The following is a 25,167-nucleotide window of genomic DNA, read 5'->3' as shown; positions in this document are numbered from 1 at the left end:
ACCACACCAAAGTCCTAACCTCCTGCAATGAGTTTTTGAAATGCTTTATTAAAAATATTTACCAAAGAGGTGATTACAGCTTAAATGCTTAAATAATGTCTAAAGGCCAAACATCATATAAAATCTAACCTCTCAAAATTAACCAGTATTTTGGGGGTGAAAGTAAATAATTGTACAAGTCATTCTCTGCAACCAAGGAGAAAATTTGGGGAGTCAAGGCTGGATGGCTACCTGGTTTCTCCTGGTGATATGAAGACTGAATGCATCAAGTTAGGGAATCTGGGAGGAGAAATATGTTTGGGATTGACAAGGATGACTTTAGTTTGGGAATATAGTGTTGCTATCCAGTGGGGCCCTTGGATAAGGGTGTGAAGCTCAGGACAGAGATTTGGGCATAAATCTAGACATTGTTGGTTTGCATGTGACAACTGGAAGCATGGGAATGAATAAAATCACTCAGAGATGAGAATGAGGACAGAGCTCTGGTGACCACCAACATTTAAGTGATGAACTCAGAAACAGACACACAGGGATGGGTTGAAAACTTTTTTCAAAATGTTAAGAATATCAGGGAAATGCACTGTTATGAAAGTTTGTGGAGAAGAATACTTAAAGCAGAAAGGCTTGAACACTTGTAACAGGAGGCAGATAACAAGGGAGATAAAGACTGAAAAGTATCCATTGGCACAGTTCCACTCCTGGGCATATATCTGGAGAAAACTCTAATTCAAAAAGACACATTGCACTCCATTGTTCACAGCAGCGCTATTTATAGTAGCCAAGACATGGAAGCAACATAAGTATCCATCAACAGCTGAATGGATAGACGGCTACAGAAATGAGAAAACCATAATTAGAAATGTGATAACTACAAGGAGCTGCAAGAAAATAAACATGAAGATGTAGAAAAAAAAAAAAAGACATTAAAATCCTAAAAATGGGAAAGGGGAGCCCAAAAATATAGACTTTTTTTCTCTCACTTTTTTTCCTTTTTTCTATTTTTTTCCTTCATTCTTTTTAGGATGTGTTTGAGCATACAAGACTACCAGTCTAAAGTAAACAGATATAGTAAGAGGTAAACATACTTGAAAAATAAGGTAACCACAAATCAAAAGCATACAACAGAGTCACAAAACCCAAAAAGAAACCAAGCTAATACAAAAGAAAATTATCAAACCAGTAAAATACCATATGATATCACTTAAATGTAGAATCTAAAAAAAAAAAAAAAAGACAAACCAACTTATTCACAAAACAAAAACAGACTCACAGACATAGAAAACAAACCTATGGTTACTGGGGGAGAAGGGGGTGGGAAGGGATAAATCGGGAGTTCAAGATTTGTAGATACTAATATATGTAAAATAGATAAACAGCAAGTTCATACTGTTTAGCACAGGGAACTAAATTCAGTATCTTGTAGTAACCTGTAGTTAAAAAGAATATGAAAACAAATCTATGTTCATGTGCGACTAAAGCATCATACTGTGTACCAGAAATTGACACAACATTGTAAACTGACTATATTTCAATTAAAAAAAAGATGAATGGATAAAGAAAATGTGGTATATGTATATATATATATTCCATTATATGTATATATGATGAAATACATATGTAATGGAATATTATATAATAATATATATAATGAAATACTACTCAGCCACATAAAAGTATGAAATAATGCCATTCACAGCAACATGGATGGACCTAGAGATTATCATACTAAGTGAAGTCAGAGAAAGACAAACATATCATGATATCACTTACATGTAGAATCTAAAATCTGATACAAATGAACTTATAAAACAGAAACAGACTCACAGACATAGGAAACAAACTTATAGTTACCAAAGGGGAAAGGGCAGGAGGGATAAACTAGGAGTTTGGGATTAACAGATACACACTACTATATATAAAATAGATAACAAGGTCCTACCATCTAGCATAGGGAACTATATTCAATATCTTATAATCTATAATGAAAAAGAATATATGTATGTAATTGAATCATTATGCTGTGCACCATAAATTAATACAACATTGTAAATCAAATATACTTCAGTTTTTTTAAAAAAGTATCCATTGGATTCCACAAGCAAGAAGTTCACATTTCCGAATCAGCAAGTGCAGTTTTGGTGGGAAAGGCTTGAGGGATGAGTAGAAGTGAGGAGGAGGACAGAGACCACGGAGGGTTCTCTTTCAAGAAGCTCGGTAGCAAAGGGAAGCAGGGATATAGGGCTGGAGCTAGAAGACCAGACAGGACCAGAGGAAGGTTTTATTAGGAGCTGAGCAATGTTTATGTGGCTGAGAGCAAAAGCAGAGAGATGGACAGAGAGAATGAATCCAGCCAAGTAATACCCGTTCTACAGGGATGTTCTAGAATGTGTATGAAATAAAGTACACAGTGTTCAGAGGAGTGTCTGGGGTGGAATATGGAAGTGGTCAATGGTAACTTAAAAAAATCTGGACAGATTAGAGATATAGAGCAGGGCTCCTAAGGAGACAAATTGATGGAATCTGGGAAGCCAACAGAAAGTCAGTTGAAAGGAGGTATACTTTCTCCATTGAAATGAAAGGAGGCGAGGCAAACAGTGGGTGAATGCAGATCAGTGTCTTGGTGAGAAGAACAGGAAACTGAGGACATAGATCTGTCCTATAATCTTTAGTGTCCCCATGAAGGAGACAAGGTCATCTCCTGAGAAAGAAAGAATGGATTCAGGGCAGGACATTGTAGAGGAGGATGAAGGCTGGGAATGGATGTTGAGTGAATGAAAAGGATACTGACTAAGGACACATTGTGTGAAAGGCCCCGCTGAGGCTAGAGATCATGACTACATGACTATATATTGGCACCAATATGCATGATTTGGTGATTATTTTCCTTAAAAATGTTTTGTTTTGGTAGCAGGACCAAAGAAGTTTTGTGAGTAGAAGTAAAAGATGTAAACAGAGAGCTCGAGAGTTGGGACTCTGTCTGAAAAACATGGCTGATATCCAGGAGAATGAGGGAGGAGTTGAGCTGAGAGTCCTGAGGTCCAAGTTGGAGGGAAGAAAGTGCACAGAGAAACGGAGAGACGTATAGGAGTAACACAGCAGGGGCAGACACCTGGATGCTTTGATGAAGTGGGTGAATACACAGAGTAGAAGAAGGTGAGCAAAAAAGTAGAAAGATGTAACTCATGGTCAGAGCGGGAAACTGAAGGTTTCAGAGCGGAAGTAGTTTTGCATGATGACAAGGAGCAGAACTGGGTTCTGAGTATAGAAAACTGGTTGGAATGGGAGTAAGCCAAACCAGAGTAGAGAAGTGATGTCCAGAAACTGTGAGGCTCAAGGAGCAGAAGGTAACATATGTACACTGGGGCTGAGGGGGAGGTCTTGAGCCAGTGGCCACAGCTGAGACAGCCTTGGGGTCTTTTCCCTGGGAAGTCCATCTTTACATGATGCCTTCTGCTGTCACTGTGTATTGGCACCCCTCCTGGATGAGCTCATTAACAGCGAAATATGCTTCAAGTTTAATATCATCAAAGAGAGTTAGCTCATCAGTGTTACGGTAGTTACATAAATACGGAGACCCTCAGCTCTGCATAACCAAGCTGCTTTCACTGTCCTGACCAACAGGTCAGCCTTTTGTTGTTGTTGTTACTACTCAGATAAGTTCTTTGACAAACAGATTTATTGTTTCTTGTTTGTCTGTTTTGTTTTATGATTTTGATTTACTTGCAGAGGAGTAGCATTCAATACAGACAAACAGGTTTCCCAAGGGCCCTACCAGCTTGGACCATACTCAGAGGTGAATATTCTCTGGAATTTAAAATGGGGTGGTGTGGTAGATCTTTCTCATCTTTCATGATCTCAAAACCATAATTTCCTGATGCACGCCCTTGACACAAGTGTTACAGCTCATCTTGGAAATAGGAAGTTTGCTCCCGGGACCTGCTTCCCTTCTCTAAGCCCTTTGTCGCAGTGAGGTGTATTTCTTGCCCCCCTACACCTTCCACGAGGCTCCTAGACCTTCCGGAATAAGAGAGGGGATCTACAGAGGGCAATCTATGAAGGCAATATCGGGAAGGATGACCAGCATCTCCTCCAATAGTCCTTCTTAGCATCTTTAGCTATTAATTCTAGAGCAAAAACTTAATTTTGGTCCATTTACATGGTGCCAAATGTAAACCTTCTATATGTATGGAAATACATAAAAAATTACATATATGCCCATGTGCATTTGCACATCTACATATCTGTGTATGCATATATCCTTAATTTTTCATAAATTAAAACCATGCATTAGGTCACTGGACTCAAGTACAGCTCACGGTAATGACTAAATGGCCTTTTGGGTTGTGCGTGTGCCAGTACTTCCTTGTCCCCATATCTTGGGTGCTTGAATTTCATCATTCATCGGCAGTCCTTCTCTGAGCCTCAGTCATCTCAAAGCTTTGAAGTACGAGAACAGGGAAGTACTCCTCTGCCTACCTCTGGTTTTCAGCCCCTGAAATTCTGTGTCTAACACCTGTTTTCAATCTTCTGCTCCACTTCTCAAATCTTATTATATCTCTGCCTTTTCACACTTTGTAGTCTCTCTCTAATATTTGTTTGCAAAACACTAACTCATTTGTATTTCTATAATTACTGTGATTTTTTGTTTTCTCATCTGTAGTGGTTCCTGCCTTCTGGCAGCTTCTCTGGATCTACTGTTGTTCCGCACAATAGCACAGCATGAGAGGTGGTCTCTTATTTTAGAAGTGACCAGGCAGTTTTTCTTGATAGTAGGATATAATTAGGTTTCCAGAGCCATCACATTCTCTTTCTTGTGAGATAACGCATCTCCAGATTCTTGACTTAACGAGTTCTACGGTTCCCATTTTCAAATGAGTATTCTTCCTTACTATTTCACAAGTCAACATCTTTGTATTTTAGGAGATGACACTGGCCTCTTGAAGGAATTTGTCTATCTCTGCGATATGCCTCTGGAGGAAGAAGATAGCGTTTGTTTGTTTTTTTTTTCCTCAGAGGAAAAGAGACAAAAACATTGAGAAATGCTCAGAAAAGAAGCAGGGAAAAGTGTAATCTAAAATTTCCGGTAATGTGACACTCCCTTTCAGTTGTGGATAAAGGTCTGTCACACTTAGTTTTAGCACTGTGTATGCATCTGTTACAACCTCCTCTTTTTTCATAAATGATCATACAATTGTCTTAGATAATTCCCTTAAAGAGACTTTGTTTCAAAAGTAACTTCAGATCAGAACTTTTGGACATTATACAAATTTTAAAGAGGCAAATAAAGCCCCACCCTTATTATGGGGGCAGGCAAGGGTATGGGGGGTGTCGGGGAAGGGCATTAAGGGGTATAAACTATTAGGTATAAAATAAGCTACAAGGATATATTTTACAACACAAGGAATATAGTCAATATTTTATAATAACTATAAATATAGTATAACCTTTAAAAATTGTGAATCACTATACTGTACGTCTGTAACGTATAATATTGTACATCAACTATACCTCAATAAAAATAAATAAAGAGGCAAGTAATGACAGTGGCACAAATACCACTCCAAGTACTTTTAGGACACGCAAGGGGCAGATTTCTAGACAGAAAGCCCAGGTTGGCTCTTTTCTGGCATTCCTTTGACCTACAAACACAAGATCTAATCTTCAAGTATGATTTATTTGAAAATGTATGTTCTCAGAGGGCAAGGCTGTGTGCTTGAGGGGTTTTTTTGTTGTTTTTTGTTTGTTTGTTTGTTTGTTTTTGGTTTAGTGGTCCTCATCTTGCTGACTGTAGTAGCTAGTTAAAGATGACTCAGGCACTAGAATGCCCAGAAATGCTATGGAAACAAACTAACAAAAAAACACCTTTCAAATAATTAGCCCTTGGAGGAAGGAGCTGTCAATCCATTTGGGAATCTAGAGACTGACAAGACCAGAGAAAAAATGCCAGAGACCAGGCATTGTCTCCAAGTTGCATCTCCTGCCGTCAGAGACCCATAGAAGTCACGGCCCAGCATCCAGACACATACAGATGGTGGCTGTCAGGAGGTGACTCACACTACAGATTACAGCATTTAAGGAAGCAAAGAGGATTATAGGTGTTTAGACAATAGGCAGGAAGCCGTTCCTTAGTCAACTGACTATACATTTAAAGGAGCAGCCAGTTATTTGTAGCCATCTTGCTGAAATGGAAGGAACGCAGAGTTAATTTTCATTGGCCAGTTTCACCCACTGCTCCTGAAACTGCTTCTAAGTCAAGGTTCCCAACAGTTTCAAAGGGACTGATGCAAAGGGACCATACCTGACCTTTTAAAAGTGATTTAACTACCTCAGCATAGGGCCTTCATTTTCAAACCAGCTGATTTTACTGTCAGAATGTTTTACCTGTACAAAGATTATTTTGGTTTCCCTATTTTAACCACAAATAGTCATTGATTTTATTTGCTAGAAAAAAGGAGAAACAGAGAGAATGAGATCTGAAAAATGGACCCACGAAGAGGGGCATTTTAGAATGGAGAGCTGGGTATGAATCCAGAATACAGTTATTTCATAAAATGCTGAAGTGGCCATTTATTCAAACAGGCACATCCTATTTATTAGAAGCTATCTTGAATGCAGTATTGCCAGGCATGGTCATAAATATCACAGGCTAGAAATTTGTGTGCAGGGAATAAGGGTCACGTTCCGACTAGGATGCGGTAATATCTTTATCATCACCACGCAACACGGATTAAGGGTCTCCCAGGACACGTGCCACAGTGGAAGATGGTATCTTTCCAACACAGCAGGTTTATGAGTAAAAAGTTTAAAGCATCCTGAGAACTGTAAATGTGAGACCAACGCCACATCATGAGTGAACGTGTTTTCACAGGGTGCGTCTTCTGGTGGACGAGGGCTATGAAGACCGAATTCTGATGGCGCACGACATACACACGAAACATCGGCTGACGAAATACGGAGGTCACGGCTATTCTCACATATTCACCAACATAGTTCCTAAAATGTTGCTCAGAGGTATAACTGAGGACGCACTTGGTAAGATACTGATCGAGAACCCTAAGCGATGGCTCACTTTCAAGTAGGACGAGTGTTACACATTCAAACCTGGACTGTTAAGCTTGCAAGGAACGTAGGATGAGTTCAAACCCGCCCTGAGCTATTCATCGGAGCACACACGACTAACCACAGAGTATTTCCTTTTTATGAGAATGAGAAGGGTTCTGCCTTCTCAGAAACTGGCTGTTAAGGCTGCACCTTTAGGGAGTTACTAAGCCTAATTAAGCCCTATTGTTTCTCCTTACCAAAATAAATACAAAGGTCCCGATTTCCAAACAATGATTTATAGTCTATACCCACTTAGTGGAGCTTTGCTTCCTTTTGTTTGGCTTTCTTAATCTATCAGCCACACTCTACTTGAGAAAATTTAAAGTGTTTCTCGTCAAGTTACCCCCGTCTGGAGCAATCTAATGTTCCCGGTAATATTGATGATTCTACTAATTACCCTGCTGTTCTTTAATTAATGCTTAATGAATAATATGGCACTTTCAAATAGCTTCTGCAGCAAGGAAAGTTAAATTTTGAGGCTTTTTTTTTCCAAAGGATATTCTACTACAATTACCAATTCAAAATGGTAAAAATATTGTGGGAGGTTGATTATATGCTGTGCACCTATCTATACATACTTATAATAAATCTCTCTTGTTGCCTATGGCTTTCTGGTATCCATTTTCCTATAAAGTTTGTTGTGTTTCCTAAAATTTGTGTAAGGGGGACATAAACACATAACATAGTACTCAACTATAAAAATCCAACCATAAAATTCAAAATATATTACATAATATAGTTTAATGAATCATTACATTTATAATAACAAAGGCCACAATTTAATTAATTAATAATATATAATGCAAAAAAAGAGAGAGAGAAATCTTTGCCTTATATATATATTCCCTTTATGTCCTTTACCTTTTATTTGTTTTTCCTTGGGCCTAAACAGAGAAAATAATGCTTATTTATCTGAAGAAAAGGTCAGATCTATTAGAAATGACAGTCTGATTCCAGAGCCGACTCTTTAAAAGGTATCCAGCCCTGATGTTTTCTGTAAATAAAGCCTTTTGTGAAACTCTTAGTTAAAACTCTCAGTTGATGTGCACTGCTGTTTGTAAACTAATCTTTTGGTTGAATCTTTCACTATGCTATTTATCACCTAAAAAAAAAAAAACCCAAAACCTCAAACCCTTGTTGCTAATTCCTCTTCGACAAATATATATTGTTAAATGGAAGTAAAATCCATTGCAACTCCTTTATGTTATCTTACGTAGTAGAAAGGCCAAACAGAAATAGTCATTATTCTTGATGAACAGGCTAAGTGTTTTTAATCATTATCAATCATGACCGTTACGCCGACCAAGGTGTTTAAACCGAGCAAACAGCACCTTCAGATGGGAACACCAGGCATAACTCTTTCGGAAAGTTGAGGTTTGCTAAATAAAAGATGGTTCTGTGGATCAAACATGATCAAGCTTTCTGTGTATTAGAACAGAAAGTACCCAAGAGGAATGAGCCAGGAGAACAAACTAATTCCTTTAAATGAAAAAATGCAACTGTCCTTCGTCAGTAAAACAGGCAGGTTCTGAAATCTCTTGTTTTTGAAATCTACTTGTCAAAGAGTCTTCAAAGGCAACTGAGAATGGAACAGATTTTTCATTGACATAAGGGAAGTTGTCTGGTAATTAGGATATCTCAACAAGAATCTTAAATCTTTTTCTTAAAGAGATGGATTTCGGCAGTGTCCTTTAACCAGAGAGGAAGGATTTTCACTACTCTCAAAATCTACTTTACGGTCAGCTTAAGATCACCCGAGAAAAAAGAAAAAAACTGTTAATTCCACTGCAGGTAATTCACAAACATTGTGAAGAACAGCTATTCTTTGTCTCTGCATTGCGAACAGTAACAGTCGGCCACAAGACGCAGCAGAAATATTGATTGGCATCCCGTGATAAAGAAGCCATAGGCTTAATTTACAGACATGTGACTTATGGGGCATTTTAACCTAATAAGATTTAATTTTCTGGATAACTCTTAAAAGAGAAGCCATTTAAATTATTTTGCTACTCTCTATATTTTTCATCTTCCAAAATACATTTCAATCCAAAATAAGTCAAATGATTTGTCCTTTTTTGTGTGTGAGCATACACATACATTTTTAAAAATTAAATGTTTGGGGATCTACAGCCACTGTGTCAATGGTCTGAAGCAATATATATATTATTTTTCATCTAACACATATATACATACATATATATGTAGCAGGTATTTGTATAAAATATATACACTTTGTTGTCATATTGGTTATATGTGAAATTGTTCATTTTGAAATAACTTCAGGCCATGACTTGTAGTAACTATTTGAAGGCCTTACTTAGTGTCCCCTTGGTGACGCATGCAAATTAAACCTAGGTGCATTGGGTTATGAATAATCTTGTGTTCCAAAGAAGGCGAAAGCCTCAGTCTGATTTAACACCAAAGAATAAACTTCTCTGACTTTCCAAGTAAATCTAAACGCATTCTATTGACAAACCAGACACGGGGGATTTTCTAAATACCATACATAATTACACATTTTCACACTTAGAGGGTCATCCTATGATACAATTTCAGTTTCTATTTTTTTTTTTTTAAAGACTATCACCAGAAAAGAGAGGAAAGAAAATTCATAGGAAAAAGAAAATGTGAAAAAATGATCATAGGCTTGGGAATTCCCTCAGATCCAGAAAATTCCAGGTTAAGGCTTGAAGTTGAATCACTCCCAGGTCTAGCTCTAAAGTTAACAAGAGGACAAGGCAAACAATTTCTTTGGGGACAAGCAGCATTATGTCAATTAGACTGTCTCCTGCAGGGTAAAAAATCATTCTTCCCACAATATGAATGGACTCCGAGTATCATAATAAGCAAGTAAACTCACAAGAACCAAAGCTGACACATGGATAAAAGCGGCAAGATCACAGTACACCAAAGTATCATAGATATTGAAGAAATAGTTCCGTGTCTTAGATTTTTCTATAAAAATTTGTGATCTATATAGGACTTCATTCACATGGACACTAACGATAAGGAGTATTTGCTTTGGCGGTAGTGGATCACACATCTGCTTATCTTGCTTTTAATATTTTTTTTACATGTTTCTGAGTATACAGATGTGAATCAGGTAGCATTTGAATTCCCCACATATACACAACTGAGGTGCCCTGCATCTGGCATCCCCTGGGATCCTCGATTCACTGACGTTAGCCATACGAATCCAGTGTCCAAACTCAGAATCATCAGCTTAGTTTTTGCGTGATCAGTCAGCATAGATAATAAATCCAGAAAATGTGCTGTATTTGTTGTTGTTGCCTCCGTGGGCTTTCCCGCCATCTAATTTGATGTAGACTTCGTCTCCTGGCTCCAAATGGAGAACCACGCTGTTACTCGCATAGTCGTAATTCTGATCAGCGTCTTGTGCAATTGCACTGGCACGCACCTATGTGAAGCAGACAAGAATTAGAATTTGTAAGAGAATTCTCAGGGCTCCCCCCCTCCCCCGTTCACACAGCATCATAAGCAGAGTGGCTGTCAAAGCACAGAATTTAGCACAGGAAAGTACGCCTTGGCCTTGAGGCTTTATGAGGATATCTTTGTAAGAGTTTCACCTATGTTATTGGAAAGGAGAAAACAGTGCTTTGTGAGGGTCATTCTAGCAGTCTTTTATTTTTTCTTTTACTATATGTTGTAAACAATGCATACCAATCTGTTCTCTTCCTAAATCACTACTTTTTTTGAATTCCTTGTATCTCTGTGCCCAATCACTTCTCAAAATGGAAATAATAGTAATTTTTGCATTTTAATCTAAGCCAAGCAGCTATATTCTAACCAGCTGTTTATGAGGACGGAAGTTCAATCCAGACTGCAGTTGGTCCTCATGACTATTAGAAAATTGATATCCACAGTACGTAAAGACTTGGAGAAATACCACTACTCAACCATACAGGAAGAAAAAAAAGAAGAAATCCTTTTGATTTGGGGCTTCCTAAATCTAAATTCAAGGAAAACCCCCTGTACCCGAAGCTTAACTCATTTAGACATCTTTGGTTCTATCACTCGTTTCCAGAGTTCATTTTCATATTTGTATCTTTTTATCACTTCATTGTAATGTGCACACTTAAATTATCTAATGTCAACATATCTAAAAGTTATAGAAGGATCTAAATTTCCGTGATTTGAAGTCTCTTAAAATTTCTAGAATTTTTGAATGATCTCATGGAATACCCTCTTACATTTAGGTGATTCTAAGTGTTTGCTTTGCTTTGAGGATAGATGCTTATAATCCACCCAAGTTGAGCCCATGATCTCATTAGGGAGCTAACAGACATTTGCAAACAGTCAAATTGCCTATCATATCAAGTAATACGAACATTGTCATATCCTCAACTCAAACTAGGCTTCAAATCCATTTAGCTATATTTTAATTCTGCCATGGAAAAAAATTTCTCAATAGGCAGACTTGTACTTGATTTATTGCAGTAAAACATCTACTTTGTGGCTTGTTTCTATTCGACTGTAATGCTATTTCCCTGAATAACATAGCAAGTGATTTAGTGGTTTTGTAAACCTGCTCTATGTAATAATGCATGACTTGGGGTACAATATGCTGGATTCTATCACTTGGCAAAATGAGGGAAATGAGACCTAAGCCAAGAATTTCTCTGCCTTTCTTTCAAAATTTAAATGATAGGTTTGCAAATTAAATTTTCATGTGGTTATGTTCTCACATTAATGCTGAAACGTTAAAAAAGGAGAAGGCTTTTTGACACTGCTGAACTTGTAAAGTAATTTGAGTAGTATTTTAAAAATTTCTCTCTGGATATCATATAGCAAAAGGAGAAAAGAAAGGCCTCAAAAGATATAGAATTACTTAACACTGTGCTGACTGGCCACTAATAAAGCAATATACCATGTAATTATACTCAAAAGCAGGCTTAAATGTATACATCAATTTAGTGAGGTGATCTGTTTTGACTATTAAATAATAATACAATTTAATGTCATAATATTTCCTAAGAATTAATCACGAGCTTGGAGGAGCTGGATGCTCTGATTCATTAATGTCACCTAGTCATTAATTCCCAGGGGGAAAAAAAATTGACAAGAAGAGTAGTACTATTTTCGACCTGACTTTTTTTTAATGTGTAATTTCTAATGGGTGAGAAAAATTAAAATACAAAAGAAAAATTAGCTATATTAGTAATATATTAATTATCAATCCAGAATATGCTTCTCACCTATTATTAATAACCAGGCACATTTTTATTTTGTGCTTTAGGTTTTTAGTATTAAGTTCCATGGGTATTGTGGTTTAATACTGTTTGCTAAGTGAGGACATTTGGGAACTGGGATTTATTAAAATCATTTGATTTAGAGACAACAATCTTAAAATATATATATATATATACACACACATACATATATATATATGAAATGCAGTTTTTATTCTATAGGGTATAACCACAAGCCCCTGGAAGTGTGACCATTTTTATTCAGTAGGTGTTACCACGAAAACCTGCAAATGTACGGGTGTGATCCCACAGACTGGAAGGTTATCCTTAACGGTTTTCACGTCCTTTGTTGGATAAAGCCAGTGTGACTGCTTTTTAATGGGAGTGATTCTCTGGGATTTTAACCTATACTGTACCATAACTCTCCCAATTAAATACCTGCCGCACTCCAGCGTACTCTGCACGATTTTAGTACACCTGCTCACCTGATCGTGCTCTAGAGGTATAATGGGACTTGAAATTTCAAGCTCTGGTATTCAGCCCAGTACCTGCCAACAATTCTCCCTTTGAGCCATCGAACTATTGAGGAAGGTAATGTATCCACCCTGGAGGCTATTTTCGGGTTCCTAAATGTACACTGATTTCAGCATTTTCTCTAAGAATAGGATGGATGCATGCACGCTTTCCTTAGCCTGACATACCCATTTCTACCTAGATGTACTCTAATATCTTTTCATCTTATAAGTTAACTATTTAGATTCTGCTGATCTTTAGTGCACATTTCACAGGCCCTAAAAAGAGAACTGATTTGACATTTCACTAATCTTGCTAAAAATGAGTATCAGCCCACAAACTGTCTGTTGTTTCCAGTATCTCTCACGTTCACTGGTGCCACAACTAATAAATTCTCAGTGTAAAAATTGGTCTTTAATTATTTTATAGTTCTAGTCTTGAGCCAGTTTTAGTTTTTATTAGTGGCTTATTAGAGTGGTATTATAGTGGTTGGATTCAAGTAGCAGTGTTTTTTATTCAGGTTTCCTGCTAAAAGTATACAAACACTTAAATATTTCCCGCCTCCATGTAAAGCTATTTGAGTCCAACTTATACCTTTAATATGCACTGTCATGGGCTCTTAACACATGGTAAGATTAAATTTCGGTTGATGGTTTCACGGGGGATATGAGAACTGTGGTCCTTTTAGTGCTGTGTTTGTGAGGATGTAATAGGTCATGATGCCTTCCCATTATCTGATTAGTGAGGGTTTATCATTAGAGACAATATTTATGGCAACATTTGCTAATTTAATTAATTGCAACTGATGTTCTCATAATTTCATTTTCATTGTACTTCTGTGGAATCATAAACAAAAGGTTAAGTGGTGCATCAGGTTAATTTACTGGCCTTTGATGTTTCCATCTGTGATCCTGCATTCAACACAAAGCATAAATAAAATGGTTCTCATATGGTTACGGACCAGGGGCATTCCTCTATCCTAGAGTGAACTGCAATTTTAGTTTAATTTTTTGTGTGTTTCTCAAATCCACTTAATCCATAGAACATCACACTGACATGGATCTCTGAGCTTCTGTTTTATGAAAACAAATTAGGTCGGCTCAGAGGGGGGAAACTGCCATCTAAGAAGTGATCAGACAAGAGCATAATTGAAAATCAAGGATAAACTCTTTACTTAAGATTAATTAAAAAAAGATTTGATAGGATTTCTCACTTGCAACTGCCTGCAGACCAGACTTTACGAAATAGGTCTATTCTAGAGATAAAATTCCTTAACAATAATATTGCGATAGCCCTTTTGCAAAATAGTCCATGCTGAACTAGAAAACCTACTGTATTTGCTTTTCTGAATTACTTGTTGCTCACCTTTTGTAGAAGCAGCAGCTTAATAATGCCAATGGGAAGCATTAAAGATTAAAAGGTCAGCTTTTTTGCCTTTTTTTCCCCCTGAACCTCACAGAATGTACATGCCAGGACAATACAAAGAACTCTACACTCCAAACAAGGAAATAATTTTAAAAACAAAATGCATCTACAACACATACATGGAATGGTTTTTTAAAAACAAAATGCACCTACAACACATACATGGAATGGTTTTTTTTGGAATCTACATCTGGATTCAGGATCAACATTTAATCTAATTAAACGTACCATTCCCTGGCTTTTCATGCAACAGCAATTTCCAGATGCTTAAAGATGTGTGCTTTTATCTCTTGGCTGGTAAAACTGGAATCTTAATTCCATTTGAATGAATACCTCTAAAAACAGTCTCTTCAGCCTGATAGGATTTGCCAGACCTAACCTTTGAGTCAGAAGACAGCCAATTTGTAAATAAATGGGTGCCTCCTTGCTGCCTGCTGAGGGGCTGTTCATAAAACCATTTTGTTAGTGTGACAGAATAGCTCTATTTTGGTACAGTGAGTCATGCCCTCTTCAGCCACTTACCTATAACTATCCCCCTGCTCTTTAATAATTTTTATATATCTTAATATTATTTTCAAGCGTAATAACTGTAATAAACAACCCTGTCAGTGCCTCCTGGTGGCCATTTTCCCCTCTTTTGTTCTACCCGACCTTAGGGTCCCTTAAGATACTTACTTCTGAATTCCTCTAGAAGTGAGAAGTGGTAGGAAGGGGGAGGGACAGGATATTTTGTCCTTTCTCTTATACATTTAGGGTATTCGCCTTTCACCTTGGAAGAATTCTGACACTGAATTGGGTCTTTGGAATAAATTCTGCTTTAATGCTGCTTAACAGAAACCTGGGTTATGGCCAGAAAGACCTGCGTTCAAGGGGCAAGTGACCTGAAGCGGGAGAGCCCTTGTGAAATCAAAACCGGCCCCGGCAGGGTCGCGGGTCACTCCCGGCACCACCCAGTAAGCAAAGGTAAAGCCCAAGGACTCAACCCAGACTCCGGGCTGCAGGGCCTCCACCAGCCGCCGCTGGTTCAGCGCGTGCAGAGGGTCTGATGACACTTTCGGGTGGTTACAAAAATTATTTTCCTCCTCTGACTAAGAAACCAAACACACCTTGGTTTCACGATGACAGCGAATTTCTCAAGCAAACGGGAAAGTGGCTCTGACCTAACACTGCAGACCCGTGGCCCCTGTGGCAGGGCCGACCCACTCGGGGGAGCAAGTCCTCCGGCCGGCCGGCTGAGGGCTAATCGGAGGCTTTTTCACAGTCAAAGCCAAGGCCTTTGCTGAGAGCAAAAGGCTGGGTTGAAAAGACCCTCAAGCAGGCGCCCGGGGGCTCCCTGGCGGTGAAGCCCATGGCCCCGGGGCTGGGCTCGGCCCCCCGGCCTCCTGGCCACCTGCCTGTGCGTCCTGCTGCTCCAGCCAGTGGAGTTTGGGTTCTGCGTTTGGGCGCGTGTTTTACGGAACAAACCCACAAGTCTCAACTTTTCCCTTTGTTGTCAGTACTCATTATCTCTCCCACTTCTTCGGCTTAAATCTAAACCGGAGTCTGCATCTCGAGTTTGACTGTTCGTTTCCCCGACCTGGGACGCCGCAGGGGCCTTGCGACCGCCGGACCCATGGTCCTGCCTTGGCGGCCCTGGACGCGCCCCGCCTGGACTCACTGCTTCGCGCCTCTTCTTGTTCCCTTGGGCCTCTGTCTTCCTCCCCCGGGTCCCGGTCTTTCTTCCCCGGATTTGTCACTCTGGCACGCCCATTCCTGGCTCCCCCAGCCCTCCCATTCCCCGCAAAGCCTGACAGAGACCCCACACCACTGAGGATCCCGCAGCCCGGGGTCGCCTTCTGCTCGGGACACCCCGCGGTGCACAAGCTGTCCAGGGGACCGAACTCCCGGCTTCCCGCCCCTCCGGGGTCGCGCGCACCTAGTGCAGGTTCCTGGGATCAGGAACCACTCTCTCCAGGCCGCCCGGCGCCGTTTGGCGTTGGACCCCCGCCTCTCCTGGGTGGAACGGCGTCCCCCCCCTCGCTTGTGGCTCCCGAGAGCCAAGCTGCCGCGCCCTTCCTCCTCGGGCTCCCACCCTCATTTCCGGGGTCTCCTCCCTCTCGCCTGCACCTTCCCGCGCTCTCTCCCCGCCCTCCCCGCTGCCTGCCCGCACTCACCTGGTTGTTTTTGCAGAGATCAGCCCACATGCTGGTGCCATCACCTCCGCGCATCAGGACGTGGTAGGTGAAGAAGTAGATGCCTGGGATGGAGCAGGTGAACTTGCCCGTGGTGGGATCGTAGTGGTTACCGAGGTTGGTGACCACGTCGTCGAACTTGAGCACCTCGTAGCCTTCGTGCTGCCGCTTGAGGCCGGCGTAGAAGGCGATCTTGGGCACCGTGCTGTAGGTGGCGGCGCTGATGGCCCCGGCTGCGTTCAGGCCGGGCGCCCCGGGCGGGCCCGGCAGGCCTTGGCGGCCGGGGTCGCCCTTTTCGCCCGGGGGGCCCACGGGGCCCGGCGGCCCGGGCTCACCCGGGGGCCCCCGCGGGCCCGCCTTCCCCGGCCTGCCGGCCTCGCCTTTGGGGCCCTGGATGAAGGTGGGCAGGGACTGCATGAGGCCGCGGTCGGGCGTGGCGGCCGTGCTGGGCGCCTTGGTGCCCCCGTAGGGGTCGCAGACCATGCGGCAGGTGCCCAGCATCTCGTAGTGCGCCGACGTGCCGGCCGAGCTCACCAGCACCGGGATGAGGATGACCAGCAGCAGCACCATCACCACCCCCAGCGCCCCGGCGGCGATCAGGCGCCTCCTGCTGCCCACCAGCCGGCTCAGCGCGGGGCGATCCTCTTGTCTGCTTTTGGACAAAATTTTGAAGGTTGGGCGTGGACCTCCTCAGAGCCGAAAACAACCCCCTGCGAACCCCAAGTCCCCTGGGCGGGCGCGCGCCGGCCGCTCCTCGCCTGCTTTCGCTCCCCCCGCTGAGGCTGCGGCTGGGGAGGGAGCTCGGACGCCGAGTGACTTGAGCTGAAGTCCCGAGCTGGGGGTGGGGGCGGGGGGAGGGGAGCGCAGGGCGCCCTCTCGCCTCCCGCGAGCCCCTTCGCACCTGTGGCTGCCGCGGGCGCCGGCGCGGCCACCCGGAGGGCAGAGCAGCCGCCGCTTCTCGCGCTCGCCCAGGGCCGCTCACACTTTTATGCCGCCGCCGCCGCCGCTTGCGATCGACTTTTCCGTTTTTGCCGACTGCGCCAGTTCGCACCAACTTTCCGTCTGAAGTTGCCTTTTTCTGCCTCCTCTTCTTTCGCTCGCTGGGATCGCCCTTGTGCCTTTTTTCCCCCCTCTTTCCCTCCTTAGCAACCACCAGGACTCTAATAGATGCGCACCCCCAAAACCTCGCGCCGGCCGCGCGAGCTCGGGCCAGGCGCCCCCCGGGTGCGCGGAGCGGCGGCACTGGGCACGGGCGGCTCGGCGAGGCTCCGGGCTGGAGCGGAGGAGCTGGCGAGCAGCGGCGAGCGCCTCACGGCCGGGAGCGGAGCGAGAGAGAGACTGAACGCAGAATTCTGCCTGGGTACCACCTGCCAGGAGAAGAGGAGGCTGACAAACGCGCGCCGGAGCAATTTATAGGCACCCAAGGCGCAGAGGAAGGGGAGCCGCTTTGGCATCTCATTGCGGCATCTGCTCTGCTCATCCCACTCAAAGAGAGTTTGGCATTACTCTGACAATGTGGGATTTTTTTTTTTCTCGGCCTCTCTTTTTTCCCCCTCTCTGCACATGGATGAACAGTGAGATCCCGAACACTCCCTTGCTGAACCCAGGCGATGGCAGCGCTCTCGCTGGACATATGGGGAGGGGAGGTGGGGAGACAGATGTGCGATGGCCTTCAGAACTCAAGAGTCACACCTAAGTCCCCCACTTCCCTACTGCCTGCTGCCCCAGTTGGAGGGTGGAGTTGAAGGTTGAAAGGAGGGTGGTTGGACTGACAGTATTTCTCTAATGGCTCACCAACAATCAGCGTTTCAGGTGTTGTGTTTTGTTTTATTTTTTCAAAACGCCACTTTTAACATAAGGAGGGCCCTTTAGAATTTTCCAGATGGTAGATGTGATTTTTTTAACCTTATGGTTTTCCTCTCCAGCCTTCCAAAATGAAATAAGATGTTACCCAGAGAACAGTAAGGTGTGTTGAAAAGGCAAAGGATGGTTCTCAAAGATTTTAAATGAACCTGCCCACCGCACAAAGGCGGGGTAGGGGTGGTTCTTTCTACAAACGCTGCAAATGGTGAGTTTATACCTACCTACTCTATTTACAGGCCTACAATTCTAGTAACCTTTTAGGAGATTCAGCCATTGGACCTAAGTTGCATTTACTTAAAGGTATTTCTCACACATGAAAAATAATCCCATGTCAAGATGCCTTCAAAAGTCTTCAAATAAAGCAAGCAGCGTTCACAAAAGTACTGGGCAAGGTCTTTTTCCTAAGATACGGGAAGAGTTCTGTAAGCTCCAAAGCACATTTCCTGCGTGTACGTTGTGGGGGGAGGGGGAAATCGGCAAACTGTGAAAAAGAAGAGGCCCCATTCGCAGTGACAGAGCAGGAGAAGCAACAGCCTGGATTTATAATGTTAACGGAAGGCTCCAGAGTTGTATTAGGCAAGTGATCCCACCAACAAATACATAAGACACACAAGAACGGCTTTAAATAAACAAGGAGAATTGATTCGTAAATCATACTTTTGCATTCAGGAGCAATGGATGTCAATCAAACGTGGGTGACATTTGCTTGTCAATACGGGGATGATGGCTGGGAAGACGGTGACTTATTACATCAGGGCGAGAATGGAAATGAGAAGCAGGAGCAAATACATAGCAAGCAAACAATACCATCCCAGGTGCCGACTGGGGGCCTTTGATCTTGTCTGTGGGCTCCATGGCTGGACTGGCACCTCCTCTGTGCCTTCTGCCTACCCCCTTTCCCACCCTACCAGTTCAGTTCTGTCTTTCCTCCTTCTCCGTCTCAGAACGAAATAAGGTCAAAAGAGAAGGCAGAAAGAAACAAAGATGCATTGATTCTTTTAAGAGAAATGTCAGCAGCTCATCAGATCTTTCCTGGGAGAGTGGACACTGAGGCACTGGGTTGTGGGGCTCAGCCAGGCCCAGGTCTCCCCACTCTGCATTCTCCCTCCCCCGCTGCTGACACAGCTGCTGCTTCTGCTACTGGGAAGCCATCCTTCTCACTTCTCAAACCTTTAACTTCTATTTGAGGGGAGTAGTCTTATATACATGTGTCTTTATCTTGGACATAATTACATGTATATTTCACTCTACTTTTGTTCACAGTGTGCTGCCTTATTTTCATATGTTTAAGCCACAAACACATAGTAAGTTCTCTCCTGGCTCCAAGACCTAACACATCTTCCGGGTGGCTTCTCAAAGTCACCTTTCTTTGCAGGAACAAAATGGTAATGTGTGGGGGCAGCAATGGAAGGTCATGTATTAATGAAATAAAACTGTCCTGGATACACCAAATGATCCAAGAGTCATAAGACTACTTTATTGCTAAGGAGAGTTTAGTGGGTGATAAAAGGAAAGTTTGTTTTTTTTAAGGTAGAATTGTATAAATAAATCCTCACTCCAAACCTCATGATACATGGAGTTTTCCCACTGAAGAATGCTCATCTCATAGAAGAACACATCAAGGATGAAACAGGACAGTTGGAATGGGCCCTAGAAAGCTAGTCTCTCCTCGCTCACTTGGCAGATGGTGAGACTGAGACCCAGAGCCTGGAGTGGAATAGGGGCCATTCAGGGCATTTGCTGTACACCTTCCTCTACACCTCAGTATCAGTGTATCACATCCCAGCCTAAGCCTGTGGTACTGTTCCCAGTCATCCAAGCTTTCCTCCTCCTCCCTTCTCTAATGCCAATGCACAGCTTGATTTCATAAGTGAGAGCTCTAACATCTCAAAGTTCTGCTGAGATCTGGACTTGTGTTCAACAGTTATCATTCATTGTGAGAACATTACCTCCCAGATCACACAGCTGACCCCAGTCTGTCCACTGAGTGCACAAACCTGGGCAGGGCACGGACATTTGGCTTTTTAGTGAAGTGAGTTTAAATGTTACAGCACTTTCCTTTTTTTCTAGAACTGTCCCACCATGTACTTTTGGGAGAAACATTTTTTTTTTTTTGGTTCCCCCAAGATTTTCAGGGACGACTGGGTTGTAGATGAACTCTTGGCTGGTGGCTGCCACTTTCCACTGCTTGAATTTCTCAGAAGGATCTCTGGAAAGTTACTCACGCTTCAGCCCTTGTTCTGACAGTCTAAATAAACCATCTGATATGGCATATTACTCATCGTCTTTCTATGTATATAATAATAGAAAAATGTGTCAATTAAAAAATTACTTGATTCTTTTCAGTCCTCATCAGGGGACCAACATTCCTCTCATATTTGATATTAATTGTGGAAGCAAGCCCTGGAATCTAATTTTCACAGCATTTCCCATCATTTCTCAAAAAAGCACTAGGCTCCATAGTCCCCTGTTCCTTTTGCACCTGAACCTTTGGGACTGCTAACTGATAAAGTCAAATACAGAAACCCATGGGCTGGGTGGGGTGACAATCCTGTGATTTTTCACCTTCCCCACATCACTTCTGTCTCTTTCGCAGAATCGAGCAGATCTGAAGCACATGACTCCCACACAGACGTGCACGGCCATCCATTAATCTTTATTGAGCACCCACTGGCAGCATAGCCCTACGCTGGGCTCTTATGAGGCAAACAAATATTTAGTCATGAGAATGATTTCCAAATCCAGCAGCACTTAAACAGAAATAGCAGTTCTTATCACAGGAAAAAAAAAAAATGAATTCACTACCCCAAGGGCTATCTAAAGAAAAGACATAAAAATGTAGAGAAATTAGGACTAGATCAGCCATTTATGTTAATTTCTGGGTCTCCAAATTGTACTTCAGAACACACACTCCTGTGACCAAAGAATTGCAGGTTTCTAGCCAGACAGGGTCTGCCTGAAGCCACATAAGGAAGCTATGGAATCAGAGGGGACTTAACTTCAATCTTTGCTTCCTCATTTAGTAACTAGGAAAGTCACTTGTAATCTTCCTGGGGCTTAATTTCCTTTTCTAGGAAATAGCTGAATCACAGGATTGTGAAGATTGAGTTGACGCATACAACTACAATGATACTACTCAATGCATAACCAGAATCCAGTAAATGTTACCTTTCATCTCAGGATATTGTAGGTCTACTGAGTAGTGTGTATCTGTCTATGCATTGGATGGTAGAACTCAGTAAAAATTCAGTAAAGGAAGTTAAAACTAGAGTCAGACTTCAGACAAATGGCATCAGATGGACAGTAACAGACTTAGATGAAACTAGAGAGAACACAGAAGGGGAGTAGCCTTCTATCATTCAAAACAAAGCAAGACAACGCTGACAACAAGGATCAATTTACCTTTCTTCAAAGTAAGAAAACAGAGCTCATAGCCAGGTCATTTGAATTCAGTGCAGTTTGCTAGACCCCATATTTAGATTTAAGACCTAGTAGGAAGCATTCGGACACGCTTTTTGTCCTCTGGAAAGTTCTCTAAATCCCAAGTGGCAAGTGTATGTAAAAGTCACTCAGGTACTTATTCAGGACCTGATCCTTTGGATGGTGACTCAACAAAGCCAACCTACCAGGGGAAGGCAGCTTTGTATATGCAGCCAGAAGAGCAGTCACTCTGCTGGAGGAGACCTAAGTCATCACCACGTTCAGCAGAGAATTCTCAACACAAAGCTCTCCACGGAAGATAGTGAGTTGAACAGCTAGCTTGCCAGATCTACTGTTAGAAAATTAGCGAATAGCCAGATGGAGCTGGTAACTAGCACATTACGTAAGACTCCCTTACAATACATGGCTTCCAGTTGGTCTCAAACTCTTGCTATATCGTTCAAGAGAAGGCTCAAATCTCTAGTATGGATATAATACTTTTTACTTGCTTGCCATGGGCCAAATTTTTGGTCCCTATGACTCTACTTAATGTAGAATTGAAGGGAAAAGTTACAAAGAATGAGCTCTAAGAGGTTGGCAAGTCCTCCCAAGCTATGCTTGTGATAACTCAGTCATACAAGGTAGATGGATGAATTCAAGAAACTGAAAGCAGCCGTCATTAGACTAAAGGGAATTTTCCAGCAGAAAATGTATCACAGGGACACAGCTGAGAAGCTGTGCAGCAGTGACTTGGCACAGGTAGTTGCAAGAATTGGAGTAGTCTTACTATTTTGATTTGTTTAAAAAAATTGAATGCATCATGCATTCAGGGAGGAGAGGTTACAGAGAGCCCCCAGTGGAACCAGACATATTCAGAGCAGCCCATGTTCTAAAAACTAGCTCTAAGAGTCATTAGGGTGGAAGACATATGACTATCAAGTGAGGGTTCCCTCAGCCCCACTCCCCACTCCTCCTAGAGCAACTGACATTCAAGTATGAACAGTATGTCCTATGAGTAAACACTGTGTCCCTTGGGTGTCTGCATGTGAATAGACATATCAGCTTTACCCTAATGACAGCAATCTCTTGGGGATACTCTTAAACTATATAAAAATAGATATAATTTGAAACATAAGCCTAAAAATGAACTGTGAAGGTAGTTTAGATTTGTAATAAGATGGAAGGAAAAAAAATTAACCTATTGTAGGTAGTTGTATGTTCAATATAAATAGATTGTATATGTCAGTGTTTCCCATTGAAAGTACTTGTAATGATTCATAATTCAATTAATGACTTTATCTTTGACTCCAGGGTGTGGAAACATTCAGTAAAAGTTGATCCCAGGGTTTTGTGATTTTCACTTTCCTCTATAGCTCAAGACACAAGTGCCTCCACTTGTCAGTATCCACAAAGGGTCCAGGTTTCACTCAGGCCTTTCTCACGTGCATCCCCAGGCAGGAAGGTTCTGAGGGGGAAGTCGTCCATCATTCTGGGTGTTTTAGCCTCTTACTGCCTGCTGCTGCTTTGTAGGGACCATTCCAGCAAGCCAGCAACTTCACAGAGGCAGAAACAGAGAGAAAGTTGTTCATGTTATTATCATTGGCTGCTTTTGTGAATTTTTGGTAAAGTTTCATGAGAGAAGGTTTAAAAGTATGGGCTAAATTGGAGGGATGAACCGAACATGTCTATTATCCAATAGCTGCCAGCATGTATTTATATGTGTGTGTATATAATCCCAATTATGTATATTAAATATGGCATATGTATTATAGCATTGTAATACATATACATATATTATTTATGATCATACATATGTATATATATGTATATGATTTCTTTTACATTTACTCTTAAGGATCTGTTTCTGTGGGTGGGCAGAAGGTCTTAATGATCAGCTAATGAGAGCCAGATATGGACTAGCCATGGTGGTGTCTCTTTGTCAAAAGCCCCAGAACGTCCCTGGTACACAGGAACATTTGCTCTAGCATTACACAGACCACTGACTGGCCCTCTTTGCCCATTTCCCTCAGGGTTGAGGGTGGCACCCACATGGTCCTTTTTTACAAAAGCCTTGGACAGTAGAGAGAAAAAAAAATTAGGAGCTCATTAAAAGGAATTTTAGGAGAAGTGTGGTTTTCAGAGAAAAATCATGCATTAGGTCTAAACTACATAATTAACTTTTCCTCAGAAATTCAGAACGAGCTCAGAAGGCCCTAATCTAATGTTTTATCTGGTGTTTGACGGCACTAGTTAGAATGAATTCTCTGGATAAGTCGCTTCTATTATCTTCTCATTAATATGTTCAATTCAATTCAATTTAATTTAATTAAAAACACACAAGAAGAGAACGGGACAGGGCTGTCTCTTTCCTCTCCCTCCAGTCTCTCGCTTTTCCAAACCATCTCACACACAGCATTTGCCATGACCCTCCCTCAGCACCTGCTGAAGCCACCTCCTTCCTCCCTCCCCTCAAAAGCTCCCGCTGCCCCCTCCCTCCCCTTCCCTCTTTGTCTTTCTTCTCTGTGCCTCCCAAGCACCGTGAGTTTCCTTCTTACAGCACTAACCTCCTTCTGCTCTGCTCCAGGCCCTTGTCCATTCTCCTGTTACTGAGAGAAATACCAGGTCTTCCATCTTTGGCCTCCCACCCCACCCCAACTCCCACCCACATGCACTAAAGACATGTTTACTAGGGGCTAAATGCACATTTGTGACTTGAATTGCTGAATGGAGGACAAGCAGCATGGTTTTCCAAAGAACCTCCGAAGACCTGAGAAATCTGGATGCACTGACTGAGCCTGGACAGGAAAGTAGGCATTTCCAACGATGGAAAACTCTTGAAGCTGCCCAAAATGCTAGGTTAAGAACCAGATTTGTATCAACTATTATAAAGAAATAATGATTTAAAAAAAAAAACTGAGAAATCACCTGTCCAGGAGTTGAGATTTGAAATATATTAGGACCCAATATGTATTTACAGGACATGATACAGGTATTAATATTCACTGATATTAAGGACCAGTCCCAATCATTTAAAAATACTAGGTTTGTTTAGCCATTGTATTTTCAAAACACCTTACACCATGTATATGGTGGGAGCAAAAGTTCTCCTGTGATTACTGAATGAGAACACGAATTCCCCAGGGATTTTTGCTGGAGAGGATGGCCCCATGAACCACCCACACTAAATGGTCCATTGGGTCTCCTATGGGGTTCATTCCCCCATTTCTTTAAGATGTGTCTTAAAGTCTTCTATCTCCACTCTGTTTGCTGTCAAGAAATGGTGACAGTATATTTCTTCTAAAAAACAGAATAATCATATTAATTCTTTCAAACTTCACTTATTTCCAAAGAAGTATTTGAAGTTTCTGATAAGGAAAAGAAAAGACATATAAAATAGTTCCTTTAAAATAAAAGTAAGAGAATTAGAGCTGTAGGACTGAAAGTAGGGCTGGACGAGGGAGAAA

The 25,167-nt window shown here is 41.9% G+C and overlaps 2 protein-coding genes across 3 annotated transcripts in view; one reads left to right on the top strand and one right to left on the bottom strand.

Moving 5' to 3' along the window:
- PTER (phosphotriesterase related) overlaps positions 1 to 7,707 on the top strand; it is a 58,620-nt gene extending 50,913 nt beyond the window's left edge. For both annotated transcript variants that reach the window (XM_010992044.3, XM_010992045.3), the window contains one exon: positions 6,869 to 7,707. In XM_010992044.3, the coding sequence (XP_010990346.3) occupies positions 6,869 to 7,079 (211 nt within the window). In that variant the 3' untranslated portion in view covers positions 7,080 to 7,707. The remainder of the gene's footprint in view (positions 1 to 6,868) is intronic.
- Positions 7,708 to 7,823: 116 nt separating this feature from the next.
- Positions 7,824 to 17,967, bottom strand: C1QL3 (complement C1q like 3). Its single transcript, XM_010992043.3, has 2 exons — positions 16,403 to 17,967; positions 7,824 to 10,519 (listed from the first exon to the last, which is right to left on the bottom strand). The coding sequence occupies exons 1-2, from the start codon at positions 16,988 to 16,990 to the stop codon at positions 10,340 to 10,342; spliced, it is 768 nt and encodes a 255-aa protein (XP_010990345.3). The 5' UTR covers positions 16,991 to 17,967; the 3' UTR covers positions 7,824 to 10,339.
- Between the last annotated feature and the right edge of the window lie 7,200 nt (positions 17,968 to 25,167).

Source organism: Camelus dromedarius, chromosome 26, assembly GCF_036321535.1.
Source record: "Camelus dromedarius isolate mCamDro1 chromosome 26, mCamDro1.pat, whole genome shotgun sequence".
NCBI lineage: Eukaryota > Metazoa > Chordata > Mammalia > Artiodactyla > Camelidae > Camelus > Camelus dromedarius.
The sequence above is the reverse complement of the archived record's forward strand: the minus strand, read 5'-3'. Positions and strand labels throughout refer to the sequence as shown.